The following is a 19,204-nucleotide window of genomic DNA, read 5'->3' on the forward strand; positions in this document are numbered from 1 at the left end:
TGCTGATTTCCCTTCTTACATCATCCCTCTCTCAAATTGTGACCTTCCAAAGGAAACAGCAACACGTTAAGTATATACATCCTTTTATTTATGGCCAGCCGTGTAACCTTGAGCAAGGAGGTTGAAGCTCAACATCCTTTTTCCCCTCTTGTGCGCACAACTCCAATTTGAGCAGGAGAAGGTAAGGTAACTCTTGCTGTTTTCTGGTTTCCCCCTCCTTGGACCGATTGTTGAGTGAGTTTTCTTTTTTGAACATGACTTTGTCTTGATGGGGTCGCATCACCATTGCATGCGACTGTGAGTTCGAATCCTTGAAGAATGAGATAAGAAGGCTGTTGTCCTTGCTTTAAGCGCTAATCTTGGGGGTATTCATGGAGGTAAATCTGAGTCTAGAGTTCCCTTTTGTTTCCTTACTTGTTCGACCTGCCATGTACTAAGGGGGATGTAATTTTTGTCATTCTTTCATGCTACTCTAAACAGTTGCCACATGAACTTTAAGAGAACCCTGTTTTTGCTATCCTATTCCCTGTTTCTGCCTTGGACTGCCGTAGAACTGAATGACCTCAAGTAAGAGTAAACTATAAAAATTAAACCATTAACTACTCACTAATGGTTCGGCCTATACATGTATAATAGGAGGATGAGTGATGCTGGCCACTTTCGTTTTCTGAAATTTGTTAACTGGTACAGCCTAGGAGTTGATACATGTTTAAACTATTATTTTAGGATTGGAAGAGAATTAGTTGTCATGCCTTAGGACTGCCCTTTTGGGCAGAATAATGATGTAACTTTGTATGCTGTAACTTTGAGTAGACAGCTTGGGTAAGGGTCACATTTAGCGCACCTCATGTCTAACTAGGAGGATACTTTATATTGATGATTTTCATTGCATAAATTCTGTCCTTGGAACCGCCCTTTTTGGTGTTGATATTTGATAATCCAAAACTGAAATTTTGAGAACATAGCCATTTAAATGGGTTGGACTGTTCCGTAATTAGAAAATTTAGCAATTTTGGCATGTGTTAGAGAGTCTGAAGGCTGTATGCTATTTTTATTTACCATGACTAAGAGATGACAATAGGGTATGTTGGAGAAGGAAATAAAATTATTAAGTGATAGTGGTAAGACTAAATTGGTGCATTTAGGAATAATGGGATTTTTGCCAAATAGATGTTTATTAAGAGATTAATTATGTACTAATCAGTTTGCGTTGATGTAAAATTGTAAGAAACCGGATAAGTATGGTGATGTGTCTACCTTGCCGTGTCTCGAAATATTTCATACTGTTTTTAAACCCTTTTAATTCTGGTATTTTGTTTATAAAACTATTATGCTGTCAAATTCGGATTTTGGGCTGAAATTTTAGGCATTTTGCGAGTTCTGTTTCCGGGGCTACGGAACTCCGATTGAGCTATATTTTATATGTATGCGTAGCCCCAGATGTGCACTTCCTTCGTAACAAAGAAATTTTTTGTAAACTGTTAAGACCGATTGTATATAAGTTTTGTAAGTCAGGCAGGTTTAAGAAGAAAGTTTCATTTTCGCAGCAATGATTGTATGCAGAATTTTAGTTGTTTAACCTATGGATTCTGACTTAAGTTTTACACATAAAGTATTTAATGAAAACCTTTGTTGTACCTATGTGGGAACCGATTCAATTATTTTACACGAATATTTCACACAAATTATTTTAAATTAATGGCAGAAAATTCGCTTAGTATGTGGACCTGGAAACCGATCATAAATCAAGGATTAGGAGGGTGGGACAACCGTGTAATATGTAGAAAATAAACGTGATAAATTCTGATTTGATGTATGTATTTGTTTAGGTGCACAAGTTCTTAGATAATGGGACTGTTCGATGATGTTTGGAATGCTTGATTTAAAAGTAAAGTGCCAAGGTATGTGTAGGCGGTATTACCTAATGTGACTATTGGCTAGTGTATGGAATTGTGATGTGTTGCTCACATTTGTTCTATGTATATTATGATGATGATGAGCCAATGGTAAGAATATGAAAGGATGATATGATATATGCATGCATTTTACATCATAATACATTTTTCTGTTGGGTGCGATTGCATAACATGGCATGTATACTTGATTCATGACATCTTGAATATATATATATATATTTGTATTGAGGACATGTGACTGAGCATGCATCATATAGGCATGCCTGGTACCAGGAGAGGGGACACTTGGCTTCAGTCCGCATAGGTTCCACAGTGGGATTCACCTTCATGGGAGCCATTAGGAATACCCACTGTGATGCTACGCGCACGACGGTGCTATGAGCGTAAAGGAAAAAGAGCGTTATATATGCGTTATGATATATGATGAAAAGGATTAAATGTTTGAAGTGACTATTTATGATTTTGTGCCTAGTTAATATTGTTGCATTATGGTTTTGTTGCCACACTACTGGGATTTTCTCTCACCCCTTTGGGGCTGCTATTTTTACAAAATGGCAGGAGGACGTAAAAGCTTTTGAGGACTTGGATATTTGTTGTTGGCTTCTACTGTTTGGGCATGCTGCTATTGATGTGATATTTTATGGATGATTGTATGAAATTGAGAAGCTTTTATTACTGTGAACTATGATTTTATTATTGCATTACAATTTTATGACCAGCAAGTATTTTGGAAACAGATGTTGAAACGTTTGCGAAAAGGATTTTGACATGTTATCTAAATGCTGAGTTTTGAAAAGTCGTTGCGAGCACTTTGTAAGTCGTCGGGGCTACGGACCTCCGATTTTCTTATAATTTATATGGACGCGTAGCCCCAGGTGTCTAGTTTCATTATATATAAGCCTTGCAAAGAAATTCTGAAAGATCGATTTATTATGAATTTTACCAGCCAGGACATTTGTGATATTTCCACTACTTTCTCTCTTATTTTGCGAGTTATGTTTTGAGAGGTAAACAAACTTCAAATTACTATTATTCTATATGAACGCGAAGCCCCGGATGTCTAGTTTCTATATTACAAAGAATATATTTTTGAATCGTTGAAGTGAATTCTATACGAAATTTTAAAGACAGCAAGGTCTGCCATGAAAGTTATATTTTCAGTAGTTGAGAAATTTTGAAAGTATACTCGGAGTTTTGTGACGAACCCGATTTCAAAAATAAAATTATTTTAATTGGCATTGTAAAAGTGATTTTCAGTCTCTAAAATATGATTAAAGAACTCTAATCCGCTTAGCAAACAACTCTCTTGGATGCATACAAGGGAGGGTGTTACACTGTGCGTATTGCTTATCGTTTATATTAAATCTGATCAGTTTAGTAGCGAATGATAATCTGAGGGTTAGAACCCTAGATAGGAACATTGGGGTTTTGGTCCAGAAAGGGGGTAGGATAATAATTAACATGCGTGCTAGGAATAGACGCATTCTTGATTACAAACGTTTAATTTATCTGTGTAATGCTTGATCTCAATTGAAACATTGCAAGGAATTGGGGTTTTAATTGTGATTAAAGGGCTAAATTTGCAAGGAATTGGGGTTTAGCTAATAATTGTTTGGATGATAAATTGTTTGATTGTTTATTTTAATTGAGCAATGTGAATCAATCCGTAGTGAAAAGAGGGGATCATAGGGCGAGTGTACTTACCTGCAATATCTCTCATATTTTTATCCAAATCATTTTGCATCATTCTCTTATTTTTAAAATCCAAAAATACGTCTTTGTCTTTAATTTCTATTGTTCTTCAAATCACTTGGGTTTTATATCTTGAAAGGACGTTTATAAGATATTCGCTCACAATCCCTGTGGAGACGATAACTTACTTATCACTTTATTACTTGAACGATCGGTACACTTGCCGGATTGTATCAAGTTTTTGGCGCCGTTGCCGGGGATTGTGATTTCTTATATCTTATAATCTTGAATTTCAAGATTTTTCTTTCTTTTTGTGATTATTTTATTTTATTTTCTTCTGTTCTTGTTTTAAATTGTTTTGAACATTGCTACTAATCTTCTCTTGAAATTTTATGTGAGGCAAAGTTGATACTACAGAATTGTTATTTGATCCTGAAATTACAAGGTTTGAAAGGCGAAACAGGAGACTTGCTCAGAAGAAATCAAAAGTGCCAAGTGCTCAATCTGAAGAAGCACCTGAAATCCCAACCATGGCGGCGAATAATGAAGCTGAAAATCCACTTATGGATACCATCCTCACTCCAGCCTTCAACAGGCCTAATTCAAGTATTGTCCAACCGAATATTGCTGACAATAATTGGGAGTTGAAGTCTTCCATAATTCAGTTGGTGGAGAGAGTTCAATTTGGAGGAGATGAGCATGAGGATCCTCACAGGTTCATAGACCGGTTCTTAATGATATGTGACTCAACCAAGCACCCTCGGGTGTCTGATGATGCTATCCAGTTGAGATTATTCCTTTTTGCTGTAAAGGGAGAAGCACTTAGCTGGCTGGAGAGGCAGCCTGCACGGAGCATTGCTACATGGGAGGATTTGTCTACAAAGTTATTTGCAGAGTTCTTTTCCATGGAGATATACAATCAAATGGTGAATGATATCACCAACTTCACTCAAACTGAGGGTGAAACATTGTGTGCAGCCTGGAACAGGTTCAAGGACTTGATGAGGAGGTGCCCTTATTATAATTTGACTGCTGGTAATCAAGTCAGAATATTTTTCAATGGCATCACACCTGAAGATAGAATGGTTTTGAATGGTGCAGCTGGTGGTACTATTAAGACCATGAGGGCGAATGAAACTCTGGAGCTGATAGAGAGGATGGCCAGGAATGAAAACCAAGGGGTATCTTCAAAGTCTAAGAAAGGTAGCCTTCATCTAGAAGGTAATGAGTCAGTTCTGGCTGAAAATAAATTGCTAGCTCAACAAATGGCTAGTTTGACTTCCAGGCTTGACAAGATGCAGATCGCGGGAGTTCAAGCTCAGTCTGTTGCTTTTGTCTGTGACTACTGTACGAACAGTCATGCTCCTAATGAATGTCCATCTCTTGCTTCTTCTGATTCACCTCAACAAATGCAGGTGAATGGTATATGGTATGACCAGCGCCCTCAGCAGCCAAATCTTCAGAGAAATCAGAATTTTTCTGGTGGTGGTAACAATTTTCAGCGGAGAGCTCAGGGAGTTGGCATGGATTTCAAATCTAATACTTATAATCAACCTTCACAGAGTCAACAACGAGAGCCTGCTGAGTGGGAAAAAGCTTTTGCACAAATGGCCAAGACTTGTAATGAGATGGCTCAGACCACTAATACCTTTATGGAGGAGACTAGAGCCAACTACAAAAATACAAATGCTTCCATAAAGAACCTGGAGAATCAGATAGGCCAATTGGCAAAGCAAGTTTCAGAACGAATTCCAGGTACTTTTCCTAGTAACACAGTTACAAATCCCAAGGAGGATTGTATGTTTATCACAACTAGAAGTGGAAAAGTGGTAGCAGCTCCAGAAAAGCCGAGAATAAATATGGAAGCTGAAAAGAAGCTAAAGGAGGTTAAGGAGCCAGAAAAAGAAATTAAAAAACCTGCTGAAGTGGAGAAGCCAGTTGAAAAGAAGAAGTTTGAGCTGAGTCCTGAATATGTGAGAGCCATGGCACCTTATCCTGACAGATTCAAGAAGGAGGATCAGAAGCAACAATATGGAAGGTTTCTTGATATATTCAAGAAATTGCATATCAATATCCCTTTTGCTGAAGCCTTGGCTAGCATGCCAAATTATGCCAAGTTCATGAAGGATTTGTTGTCAAGAAAGCACAAGTTGCAAGAATGCCAAACGGTGACACTCACTGAGGAGTGTAGTGCTATTATTACAAAGAAGTTCCCACCTAAGCGTCATGATCCAGGGAGCTTCAATATTTCTGTTGAGATTGGTAACACAAAAATTGGCAGAGCATTATGTGATCTAGGGGCTAGCATTAATTTGATGCCCCTTTCTATTTGTAATTCCTTGGGGATCACCGAGTTGAAGCCTACTTTAGCATCTCTTCAACTTGCTGATAAGTCTTTGAGGAAGCCTAGTGGTATTATTGAAGATGTTCTTGTGAAGGTGGACAAGTTCATCTTTCCTGCTGATTTTGTAGTGTTGGATATGGAAGGGGGAGCTGAAATGCCTCTTTTGTTGGGTAGACCTTTCTTGGCCACTGCTCGGGCACTAATTGATGTTGAAAAGGGGAAGCTTGAGCTAAGAATGAATGATGAGACCGTTACCATCAATGTCTTTGATTCTCGAAAATAGTCTTCTCACAAAGATGATTGTTTTAGCCTTGAAGTAAAAGAAAAACAAAGTGCAGCGAATGATGCCAAGGAAGATGGTGCCATAAAGGTGGAATTGGAGGAGCGTCCTCAACCTCAGAAAAATGTCTTCTTGGCTAATAAGGAGGCGGTGATTGAAGCATTGAAGGAAGAGGAAACTGAATTGAAAAATAAAGATCCCTCTTCCCATACCAACAAAATCCCCAATGAGGATGATGACAAACATGGGAGGAAATCCAAAAGGAGGCGTCATCCTATAATGAAGAAGGTATTAAGAAAGGAGGTAGTGAAACTCTTTGATACAAGTTGGAAGAGACATCAAGAGCTGAAGTTTGACAAGAGACACTGAGACTCTATCTCTCGGAAAAATCAAAATTTCAAAGAGTTCTTAACATGGCTCCATGGTTTGGAGCAAATCTGGGAATGATGGTCTCATACACCAAGGCAACCAGTACCACCAGACCTTCCATTTGCTGAGTCATCCCACGCTGCTGAGGGGGATGACATGGAGGGTTGAGTTTATCTCCTTGCTGATGGAGATCTTGTATATTAGTTTATTTTTCTGTTTCGTATTTTTTCTTTTTAGTTACTTTGTGTTAGTATATCTTTCTCTGATGTTTTAATGTGCGCATTATAGTTTCTTCTATATGCCACCGTTTGTTCTATTGTGCAGGTTTTTCTTCTTTCTTGTGGTTTAATTATTGCTGAGGACAGCAATTCTCTAAATCTGGGAATGGTAGGCTTGCACCTTAGAACTGCTGCAATGCTTCTATCAGGGGAGATACTCTAACTCTTTTAATTTTCTTAGTTATTTTTATAGTATTTTGTGTGCTATATTTAGAAGAAAAAAAAAATTTGAACATGTTTTCTGAGCAAGTCCCAGGTTTAGATATGCTTTCCCTAGTTAATTTGCCTAATTCATCCTAGGAATCATGTTTGGTATGTACTTCTGGCATAATATTGTATTGGCATGAGTAGATTTCATGATTGCTCGTTTGTCTGAATTTTGTGCTTGAATGATTAATGATGCCTGATGTTCTTTTAGAGGTCTAGCTTAACATCATAGCTGGTAAGGTTTTGTGCTTAAACACTTATTTTATTCTGAGAGACCTCACTGTGATAGCATTCTAGAACTTGCTCTGTTTCTCTGTTATGCATGTATTGATTGATATGATAAAGGCATTTTGTTCTTGTTAGCTATTGGCCAAAAATAACTCACCTGAATGAATTTTTCCATTGTTAGCCCCTTGAGCCTGAACCTATTTGTTGTTAAATGACCTGTGGCATGATTGATGGCTTAGTCTATATCCATATGACTTACCTTGATTGAGATTGAATTACTGAAATGTTGAAAAGAAAACAAATAAATTGAGGTAAGCTCAACAGAGGTCAAATAATTAGGGGAGGTAAAATTTCATCTGTGCCCTTAAAACAAAAAGTTTTGAAAAAGAAAAAGAAAAAAAAAAGGGTGAATTTAAAGAAAAGGTGGTTGAAAGGAATTAATTCCCGAAATTCTGTGGGAATGTTAGTGGAGCAAAATCATTGAGTTGAAGGTGTTAAAAATGAAATAATATCAGTTTTCGATCTCAGTGTTGTTTGAGCTACTTTCCATATATTCCTACCCATTAAACCCGGCCAAGTTACAACCTGTGAAGTCCTTTTGATCAATTATGCATGTGTTAATGTTCCTCATCTTTAGGAACTTGAGAATATGATCAAACTTATGGTAATGATATTGCTGTGATGGATTGAGTGATTGTTACTCCCTTAAACAGTTGAGTGCTGAGCGTTGTATGATTATCTTGGTGAGGGGTGTTCAAGTTAGACTCTGACATTTTCATGAGAATAGAAGGCATTGTTAGGAGTTCTTTGCATTGATTCAGTCATGCTTAGCATAGTGATCTCTTGATTGTCTGTGTGATATTGTGTTGGAATAATTGATTGTTTCCTGGATTGAGTCTTGTACATTGCTGGGGACAACAACGTTTAAATCTGGAAATGATTTGATGTGCCTCTGGCAAGTGTGGTTTTTCCATGTTGAAATTGATAAGAATTGGGTCATAAGAGAGCAATTTAAATGCATATTTGCTATTTATATTGATTCTTTCTATATCAATAATATTTACCTTTTGGTTGTGTTTTTACAGGAAAAAGAGGAATGAAAATTACAAATTACAGAAAGCCTGTTGACGCGACTCCACACATAGGAAATTTCACTGGGTGCAGCGCAGGCCAAATACCAGAGAATTGGCGCTAGTTGGCGCCAGATTGGCGCAAACTAGCGCCACACATATTGAGCACCTTCATTATGGCGCCACTAGGCGCCCAAAAGTAAGTAAATGGCGCCAAGTGGCGCCCAAAGACAAGTAAATGGCGCCAATTGGCGCCCAGCAATACAAAGGGTGGCACCAGTTGGCGCCTGTCCACGCAATCAGGTCCGACTTTTGGTATTCGAGGCAGCAACTCCGCGCGAAGTAGCGCCACACCGGCGCCAGATGGCGCCGGGTTGCGGGAAATTGTACCGTGATGCTATGAGGGTATTTTTGGAAGAAGGAAAAGAGTCCTATAAATAGGATCCTTTTTACAGAATTAGGGATTCTGACCTATTTCGTCAGAAGGAGACCGACGGCAGAGCTCAAGAGGATTCTTCTACAGTTCTTCTTCTTCTCTTTTCTCTGTAATTTTATGCTTTTGAATATTGGATTAGTTTTAGCCATGATTATGCTTGGCTAGTTTTCCTTTATTGTGGGTAAAACCCTATGTGAACCTTTTGTTTAGTTATGGATTGGTTTACTTTTCGCTCTTTAATTTAATTGATTTATGCCTACTCTGTGCGTATTGCTTATCGTTTATATTAAATCTGATCAGTTTAGTAGTGAATGATAATCTGAGGGTTAGAACCCTAGATAGGAACATTGGGGTTTTGGTCCAGAAAGGGGGTAGGATAATAATTAACATGCGTGCTAGGAATAGACGCATTCTTGATTACAAACGTTTAATTTATCTGTGTAATGCTTGATCTCAATTGAAACATTGCAAGGAATTGGGGTTTTAATTATGATTAAAGGGCTAAATTTGCAAGGAATTGGGGTTTAGCTAATAATTGTTTGGATGATAAATTGTTTGATTGTTTATTTTAATTGAGCAATGTGAATCAATACGTAGTGAAAAGAGGGGATCATAGGGCGAGTGTACTTACCTGCAATATCTCGCATATTTTTATCCAAATCATTTTGCATCATTCTCTTATTTTTAAAATCCAAAAATACGTCTTTGTCTTTAATTTCTATTGTTCTTCAAATCACTTGGGTTTTATATCTTGAAGACGTTTATAAGATATTCGCTCACAATCCCTGTGGAGACGATAACTTACTTATCACTTTATTACTTGAACGATCGGTACACTTGCCGGATTGTATCAACCGGCAAGTATATCGATCGCACAAGTAATAAAGAAAGTAAGTAGATTATCGTCTCCACAGGGATTGTAAACCAAGTACTACAATAACCAGTCCCCTTAAGTTGGAAAACTCGGTTTGTTGTTTGGAAAAATTGCGAATTGATTTTGAGTAACAATAAGAAATAAAAGTAAAGACTTGTTTTTGAATTTTTATTTAAGAGAAGTAAAACAATAACGATGAGAATTGATTTTAAAAATATGAGGAAAGCATTGTTGCTAGAGCGCACTCACCTTATGATCCCCACTTCTTACTTTGGATTGATTCACAATACTTATTCATATAATTACTCGGATAAATTATTATCTAAGAATATTTATTAGTTGACCCTCAATTCCTTGCAAGGTTAACCCTTTAATCCCCAATTGGAACCCCAATTCCTTGCAATGTTCCTCATGGTATTAAGCAATGAACGCAATAATTTAAGCATCCGCAATTAAATACACATCTATTCCTAGCATGCATACCAATTGTTATCCTACCCCCTTTCAAGATCAAAACCCCAATATTCCTATCTAGGGTTCTAACCCTCAAACTATTCTCAACTATCAGATTGATCAGTTATAATAAAGAAAATAGAAAATGCGCACAAGGTAGAGACAAAGATAATTATATAAATGAGTAAAACTAAATCAATCCATCGTAACAAGGGTTCACATAGGGCTCGTGACCCTAACTACAATAAAAGATAACTAGCCAAGCATAATAATGGCTAAAAATAATCCAATATTCAAAAGCATAAAATTAAGGAGAAAAGAGAAGAAGAACTTGATCCCAAGAATCCTCTCTGAGCACCGCCGTCGTCTCTCTTCAGAAGAATAGGTTTGAATACCTAATTCTGTCATAAGGATCCTCTTTATATGACTCTTTTTCCTTCTCTCAAAAATACGCCCAAAATAAGACGGAGTTTCCCGCAAACCGGCGCCAACGCCACGTAGCACCGTTGTGAAAAGTCAGACTCATTTTCTCAGAAATTGGCGCAACTTGGCGCCATTTTCCTGGCCAACGTATGTTGAACTTCGGCGCTGGTTGGCGCCGGTTCTCCTTGGTTTGGGCGCTACATGGCGCCATGATTTTGGTGATGAATGTGGCGCCAGCTAGCGCCATTTTGGTGCCACTGAGCGCCACTTTGCTCCTCGGCGCTACTTGGCTTCGTTTTGGCGCCAGTCAGCGCCATTCTCCTGAAATTTGTAGTGTGCTGCACGGTGCTAACTTGCGCCACTGTGGCGCCAAGTTACGCCATTTCTCTGGGATTTGTAGTTTACTGTACCCGTGTAGAGTTGCGTTAACAGGATTTTTATAATTTTAACTTCTTTTTCCTGTAAAAACACAACCAATAGGTGAGAAATATTATTGAAAAGAAAGAATCAATATAATTAGCAAATATGTATTTAAGTTGCTCTTTTATGACTCAATTCTTATCAATTTTAACACAGAAAATCACACTTGCCAGAGGCACATCAAACCATTCCCAGATTTAAATGTTGTTGTCCCCAGCAATGTACAAGACTCAATCGAGAAAGTATTTAATTAATCCAACATAACATTCCAGAGATACTCTCAGACACAATATGCTATGCATGCCTGACTCAATAATGTCATCAGCTTCTTAAAGATGCAAGTCTACATTGATTACCCCTCACACAGATGATAATAAAATTCACTCAACACTCAATGTTTAAGGGTATCATGAGCACTCAATTACTCAAAGCTATAACACTACCATAGGCTTGATCATATTCTCAAAAATTCTTAAAAATGAAGAATCAAACACATGCATCAATTGATCAAAAGGACTTCACAGGTTGTAACTTGGTCGGGGTAACAGGTAGGAAAATATGGATAGTAGCTCAAACAACAATGAGATTGAAAAAAATGATATTACTTCGTTTTTAACACATTCAACTCAATGATTTTGCTCCTCTAACATTCCCACAGAATTTCGGGAATTAATTCCTTCCAGCCACTTTTTACTTTTTCCTTTTTCTTGCTTTCTTTTCTTTTTTCTCCTTTTTAATTTTTCCTTTTCTCTTTTTTTTATAAGGGCATAGATGAATTTTTCATCCCTTAATTACTGGACCTTTGTGGAGCTTACCTCAATTTCTTTATTTTATTTTTAACACATTCAGTGACTCAATCTCACTCAAGGTAAGTCACATGAACATAGGCTAAGCCATAAATAAGGCACAGGTCATTTATCAACAAATAAGTTCAGGCTCAAAGGGGCTAGCAAGAGAAAATTTCATACAGGTGGGCTATTTTGGCCATAAGCTAATAAGAACAAAATGCCTTTATCATATCAATCAATGCATGCATAATAGAGAAACATATCAAGTTCTAGAGTATTACAACAGTGAGGCCTCTCAACAAATATTTCAGTGTTTAGGCTCAAACCTCACAATTATGGTATCAATCAGACTCAAGAAAATTGACCTCAGACATTATCAGAATTTCACAATATTAATTCAGACAAACGAGCAATCATGCAATCCAATTATGCCTATGCAATGTCATGCCAGAAAGTCATACAATATATTCCAAGAATTCAGTCAAGCACACTAACTATATAAGCACATTTAAACCTGAGAATTGCTTGAAACATTTTTTTTTAAATACAGAGCACACAAAAATAACTAACAAAATTAACTAAGAAAATTTAAAATAAGTTTAGAATATCTCCCCTGATAAAAGAACTGCAGTTTCAAAATGCTTTCCTAAAGCCTACCATTCCCAGATTTAAAGAATCGCTGTCCCCAGCAATAATCAATCCCAAAAGATGGATGATAAACCTGCACCAAGGAACAAACTGTGGCATATAGGATACTATAATGCGCACAATACAGCATCAGAATACGTGGGAAATATACAAACTTAAAACAGCAAAGTGACCCTAACATTCCTATGGTCATGATAAACAGCAAAGTACTAAAAAGATAAATAAACTAATATACACCAAATCTCCGTCGCAAAACTCTAGTTCAATAGATACTGTAGGAGCCGAACTAGGAGCCATCAAATTCAAATTATTTCATGCAAAACCTGCTCAAGCGGAAGAAGAAGAATCAGGTAACGGGAATATATGTGTGTGTATATATGCTAACAAGAATATCTTTTTTTTTTTTTTGGTAAATTATAACAAGAATATCTTTATTCACGCATCGAATTGATATCACATATATATGTGCTAATTTAAAGGCATTGATTCTCATTTTTATATCATATATGTGCTAATTTTATTAATTAAAGATATTATTCACGGTAACGTAATAATTTTAAATATGCGAGAGTGAAAGTTCAAATTTAGGAGATATTTTATTTTATATATACACATTACAAAAAACTATATAAACTCTATAAATAATATTCTTAATTAATAAATTTAACACACATATACATATACTAGGAAACACGGACACGTAATTCTACTAATAGTGATGAACACAGGCCCACCCTAGTGGGCCAAAACTTTTCGCGGGATCCGACCATGTTGCATGTAGAAATAAAATCTTTAATAAATATAACTATTGTTAATATAAATATTGTTAATATTAATAGAAGAATATTCGTATGAAACATATCTGTGTTAATTTAAAGGAATTGATTCTCATTTTTATATCATATATATGTGCTAATTTTATTAATTAAAGATATTATTCACGGTAACTTAATAATTTAAAATATGTGAAAGTGAAAGTTTAAATTTAGGAGATATTTTATTGTATATATACACATTACAAAAAACTATATAAACTCTATAAATAATATTCTTAATTAATAAAGTTAACATATATATATATATATGTTAAATTTATTCATTGGGAATATTATTTACGGTAATTTAATGATTTAAAATATGCCAAAATGAAAGTTAAAATTTAGGAGTCATTTTATTTTATATATTCACATGGAAAAAAAAAACTAAATTTTAGTGTGCTAATTTTATAATATTAATTTCCATTTTTATATCATGTGCTAATTTTATTAATTGATTAAGGATATTATTTACGTAACCTGTGACAACTGATCGAAAGTTCAAATTTAAGCGATACATATATTATATATACTAATGAAAAAAAAAACAAAGCTATATATGTTCAAGCCCAGTCTGACCACATGTGATGTATATGCTTACAACTTTGATCTGGTGATGCTAAAACAGTTAGAAGTATTAGAGCTAAATCTTAAGCTCCAAAGTAAAGGACCATAGTCTCCACTTACATGAAGAAAGATGACTTATAACCAATCCCTAACCCCTCTTGTCACACAAAAATCCTATCAGGAAGCATAGAATTATAAAATTAAGTTTCACCACAGCGATGTGTTAAAGTGGAACAAAGAGTTAATTATGGAAATAGAAAAAGATCAAAATTTGACCTGTGATCCCTGGAACAAAGAAGCTACTATACCAAGTCAATCATCAGTTGAAAATTAGAAATATAGATTAATTTGTCAAACTCTGAAAGAAACTATATTCCCTCACAAACCGAAAAGAGAACCAAAAAAAAAAAAAACCAGCAACTTCCATATCCAAAAAAAAAAAAAAAAAATCAAAAGGAGTTTCTTTTTAGTGCGTGTATAATAAGGAGGGAACTAGTCCAGATAAAAAAAAAAGTCTAAGAAGGATTAGCCTTATGAAAGCTTAGCATTACATCTTTATTTAAAAAGGAAATTAAACCCTAAAGGAGGAGTTTGAAAAATTATGATGATTGTTTCCTATCTTTGAAACTAGTTTAGCTAAGCAATGAGCACATGAATTGTCTGATCGCTCAATGAAAGAGCCTTGAATATATCAATCCTTTTCTAGCCACTAATCAAAATTAATAGATAATTTAATTTTAAAAAGGGAAAGAAAAGAAACCTGAACAAAAGATGATGGTGGGGGAAGGTGCTTGCAGAGAACAGAAGAGAAGAGCTTGTTCCTTCGAGGGATCAAAGTGATTTGAGAGAGAAACTGTCATTCTAGCTAGGGTTTCTCAAAAGCCAAACGTACAACATCATTTAGGTTCTCCGAAAAGCTCATTGTCGGATCTCGCTGAACACTCACAGCACCACCTTCGTAAGGAGAGAGAACGGTAAATAGATAAAACGATTGCGTTTCAAATTCAAGAGAAAATGGAAGAAAGCCCACAAACTTAGGGTTTTGATTGAGACTCTCTAAATCCCTTGCTTTATCCCGTTTTCAAGTGGTTATTTTATATTATTTATATGCATTGAAATGAGCCATTGGGCGGAGTTTTCTCCGGAACCTCTGGGTTACTGAGATATATCCGTATATCTCACCTCATCTTGGGGGCTTTATTTCAGGAGGTAGCAGTGGCACCGGAGCAGCGGGAAAGAAGCCCGTAGGATGATTAGTCGGAGCACTTTTATTATTTTGCATTTTGTGGCCGTTGGGCCTATGCTAGACTTAGAGCATGAACATTGTATATGTGGTTAGGATGAGTTTTATGTCATATTTGTTCATGCTATTTTTGCCTAAGTCTAGGTACATGTAGTTTATGTCATTTAAGCTTATGTTTCAAGTTGTAATATTTAAATGAGATGTTGTAAGTATACATGAATATTGATGTAATATGATGGAAGGACTTTAGGCCTATTTTAGGATTATGATGATATGTATGTTTAGAAAATGCATGTAAATGGACATTGGTGATTGAAATAAGTTAAGGATTTATAAAGTGATCAATATGGTATGAATTGTGTAATAACTATAAACTGAGTTGGGTTGTAAGTGCCCCAAGGCATTGTTGGTCCTTGTGTGTGCCAGCCATTGGCTATTAGGTACATTTGAGGTACTAGAGAGCATTTGCAAATTTGGGGATTTTAGAAAAAATAAAGGAAACTCTGGTGAATTTTTATTAGAATTGGCGGAATTTAGGCAAACTTCGGGAGAGCATATCTCCCTCCATAGAAGTCCGATAGGGACGTTCCATACACTATTTTAAAGCTTGAGATGTGCCCTACATTGTGTTAAATTCTAAGAATTTTCAGGGTTGGACGAAGCCCTGTAGAAGCCTGTGAATACGGACTGTCCAGAACGCACCTGTGCAGGGGTTGATTCTGGCAGTTTTTGGGAATTTTATCCCCGCTTCGTTTCTCAGTCAAATTAAGCGTATGATATATCAAATTGAATCTTTAGATGTCTAGTTTGTTGTGTAAAAATTTGAGAGAAAATGGTTGAGTGGATATTCTGCAGTAATTCGTGGTGTGAGAGACGTTTGGAGCTGTTTTGGGGTTGGTTGACAGTTTTGCTTGTCCAACTTCAAACGACGATATCCAGAGCAAACGAGATCGAAATGACTCGTGTGATGGCTCATTGGAAAGATAGGAAAAGATGAAGGACTGTTTTTGTGCGGTGTGTCCGCAGAAAAATAATTACCGAACCATGTTCGGTTAGGTAGAAAATGTAAGATTGAGAAATTGGCTAAGTGGGTTTATGGGAACCCCTTAGTGACTTGTATTAAGTAAAATGAAATATAAAAATAGTTTAAACAAGTATTCCGCAAGAGTTTACAGTTATGGTCACAGCTTTTATTTATTACGCTTTTTACGGGTTTAAATGCTCGCGTAATAAGCGAAAAAAGTTTACTCGCATTTTTATTAATGAATTACTGTGATTGTAACTGCGCTTAATATCATAACCGGTGTACAACGGGCTGTTACATAGGCTCAGCCGGGTCTATGCATCTAGGGCAATGGGCCAGGTTGTTACAAAGTGATGTAACACTAAGTGACAAGGAGTTGTCAACCTGATGATCTAAGAGAAGATATGGAGATATTGTTGATAAGATCAACCCCTTAGATAAGTTAGTTTTGCAGGCTCAGCCGGAGACTAATGGACCTAGTCATTCTCTTAGCCCACTAAGGATGTCCTTGTGAAGGATAACCCTAAATCAATCACCGAGTGTCATTGATTTTAAATAAAATAGTGGGAGGGCCAAATACGTTTAAAAAGTCTCCGTTTTGGTTATTATCATGAAATACTTATGTAAGTTTATATTTATTTTCAGAAATTCAGTTATGGCCGAAAATTTGAATTTACGCTATATTCTGGATACTAACAAGTTAACTGGACCAAACTTCATGGATTGGTATAGGAATGTAAAAATAGTTTTACGTTCTGAAAAGAAAGCATATGTTCTGGATTCTCTTGTTCCAGTTGCCCTTGCTGAGGGGCAAGATGGGTATGACCAGTATGACTGGGAAGCTCATAGACAGCATTTGGCAGACAATGAGCAGGCAGTATGTATATTGCTTGTGTCTATATCTGCAGAGCTTCAGTGTCAGCACGAGCATATGGATGCTCCCTCCATAATCTTGCATCTGCAAGAGCTTTATGATAAGCAAGGGAGGGCTGAGCGTTTTGAAACCTCCAAGGAGCTGTTTGGCTGTAAGCTGGCTGAGGGTATGGCGGTTAGACCGCACATCCTCAAGATGATTGGGCTGATAGAGAAGCTTGCTTCTCTGGGTTTATCATGAACCATGAGATAAGTGTTGACTTAGTCTTGCAGTCCTTGCCACCTTCATTTAATGGCTTTGTGGTTAACTACCATATGAACAAGGCAGAGACAACGCTCCCAGAGTTGTTGAATCTCTTGACCACTGCTGAGGGTGCTGTTAAAAGGAACAGGACCCAAGATCTTCTGATTGGCGGGCCTAAAAAGACCAAGGGTAAAGGCAAGTCTGTAGAATCAGACAAGCTCAAACCCAAAGGTCAGCCCAAGAAGAAGAAGGGCAAGGGAAAAGTGAAAGGAAAGGAGAAATCCAAGGACAATGCTAAAACTGTATGCTTCCATTGTCAGAAGGAAGGACATTGGAAGAGGAACTGCCCATTATTCCTTGTGAGCCTCAAGGGAAAGAAGCATGATGATGCTTCAGCCTCTGGTATGTTCGCTATAGAAATTAATTTTTCAAGTGTTGATTCTGCTTCACGGGTATTGGATACTGGCTGTGGATCTCACATCTGCAATTTGTTGCAGGTACTAAAGAGTCCTAGGAAGCTGGAGAAGAATGAGGTCAATCTCCGCGTCGGGAATGGACCATTGTCACTCTCCTCCATGACCATCCTCCTAGCAGCATGGAATGGGTCAGGAACAAGACGATACAGCTGTGGGTCCATAAATGGCTGTGAGGGCATGGGAACATCAGCTGGAGCTGGAGCAGGATAAGGATTTTGATACACATAGGGAGGAGGAACCTCTGGGTATACAGGCTGGAATGTCTCAAACGGTACAGAAGGATATGCATGCTCCAGGAAGCGCTGAAATTATTCTCCCTGCATAATGATCTTCTCATTCTGAATAGACAGCCGTGAAAGCTGCTGTTGCATTCCATAAAAATGAAAAGTAGGAGAAGGTCCCTGTGGAGCAACTGGAGCTGCTTGAGCATAATGTGCTTCAGGAGCATCTGGCTCAGGTACCTGAGATTGAATAAGCATACATGGAACACGTGGAGATGGAGGCCTAGTAGCTTTTTGGCTGTTGCTTCTGAACTCAACCTCAGATTTATTACACTGATCTGTGTATGTAGCCAAAGTCAGCATAGATGCAGGTTGAACATCAAACTCCTCATCCACAGCGATAAGCACTCCTGCCCTGGTACACAAGTGGAAAATAAGATAAGCAAAACCCAAATGTTCTTTCCATCTACTCCCTTTTACCATATGATAAATTCTATCAGATAACACTGTAGAAATGTCCAATCTTTCTGGCCCAATAAGAATGTTTAATAGAGATGCCCGCTCAATATTCACATCTGATAGATTAGAAGAGGGCAAGATATTAGCATTCACAAAACAATGCCAGAAACGGCATTCACCAGTCAGCTCTTTCATACGTAACTTTTTCTTGGATACCACCAGTTCTAGTGTCCCATTTGGAGAATGGGTGAGTAATCCATGTCCTTACCCTTTTTGTCAAAAAAGGAAATTCATCCCGGTAAATCCTACGCCCCATACTAGGCAACATTATGTTATACAAGGAGGTATACTCACAAGAAGTATGTTGCCTAAAAGTTGTCAGCAGGTAGGACTCAATGGTGGCTGCATCAAAAGGAACCACAACTCCTCTAACCCATGAAGTTCTAGTGGTATCTAAATCCTCCAGTTCGGCATTGGCACATAACTCCTTAACAATTGAGCTTGAGGCTGGTTCAGCATAACTTACCAGCACCTCCCATTTCCTTCTTTGGATGGTTTGCATAATAGGATTATCTTATGGCAAATCCATATCAATGGTTCTTTCATGAATGAAGCCCTTGTTCTCATAAAGGTCATAGAATCTCTTTTGGGCTTCCATGTTCACAAATCTGCTTTCATCCAGCTGAGAAACTTTTCGCTTCTTTTTACTACCACTTGTCGCTGGTTTCTTACCCATAAAGGTCTGAAAATCAGAAAAGTAATCCAGTGCAAAGGGTATATAAAATATCACAGTTAGCCCATAACACAACAATAATTCCCAGATTTATCTCAGATTATATCACAGCAATATACCCAA

The 19,204-nt window shown here is 37.1% G+C and overlaps 1 protein-coding gene and 1 long non-coding RNA gene across 2 annotated transcripts; both read left to right on the forward strand.

The window, feature by feature from the left end:
- Positions 1-309: 309 nt before the first annotated feature.
- Positions 310-2,498, forward strand: LOC133310507 (uncharacterized). The gene is made up of 3 exons (XR_009751468.1): positions 310-377; positions 1,830-1,901; positions 2,475-2,498. It is a non-coding gene; the product is annotated as an uncharacterized LOC133310507 (long non-coding RNA).
- A 14,232-nt stretch (positions 2,499-16,730) lies between these two features.
- LOC133310514 (uncharacterized) lies at positions 16,731-17,189 on the forward strand. Its single transcript, XM_061511444.1, has one exon. The coding sequence runs from the start codon at positions 16,731-16,733 to the stop codon at positions 17,187-17,189; it is 459 nt and encodes a 152-aa protein (XP_061367428.1).
- The last annotated feature ends 2,015 nt before the right edge of the window (positions 17,190-19,204 follow it).

Source organism: Gastrolobium bilobum, unplaced genomic scaffold, assembly GCF_033153095.1.
Source record: "Gastrolobium bilobum isolate Gb01-03AN ecotype WA unplaced genomic scaffold, APGP_CSIRO_Gbil_v1 utg4571, whole genome shotgun sequence".
NCBI classification, from domain to species: Eukaryota; Viridiplantae; Streptophyta; class Magnoliopsida; order Fabales; family Fabaceae; genus Gastrolobium; species Gastrolobium bilobum.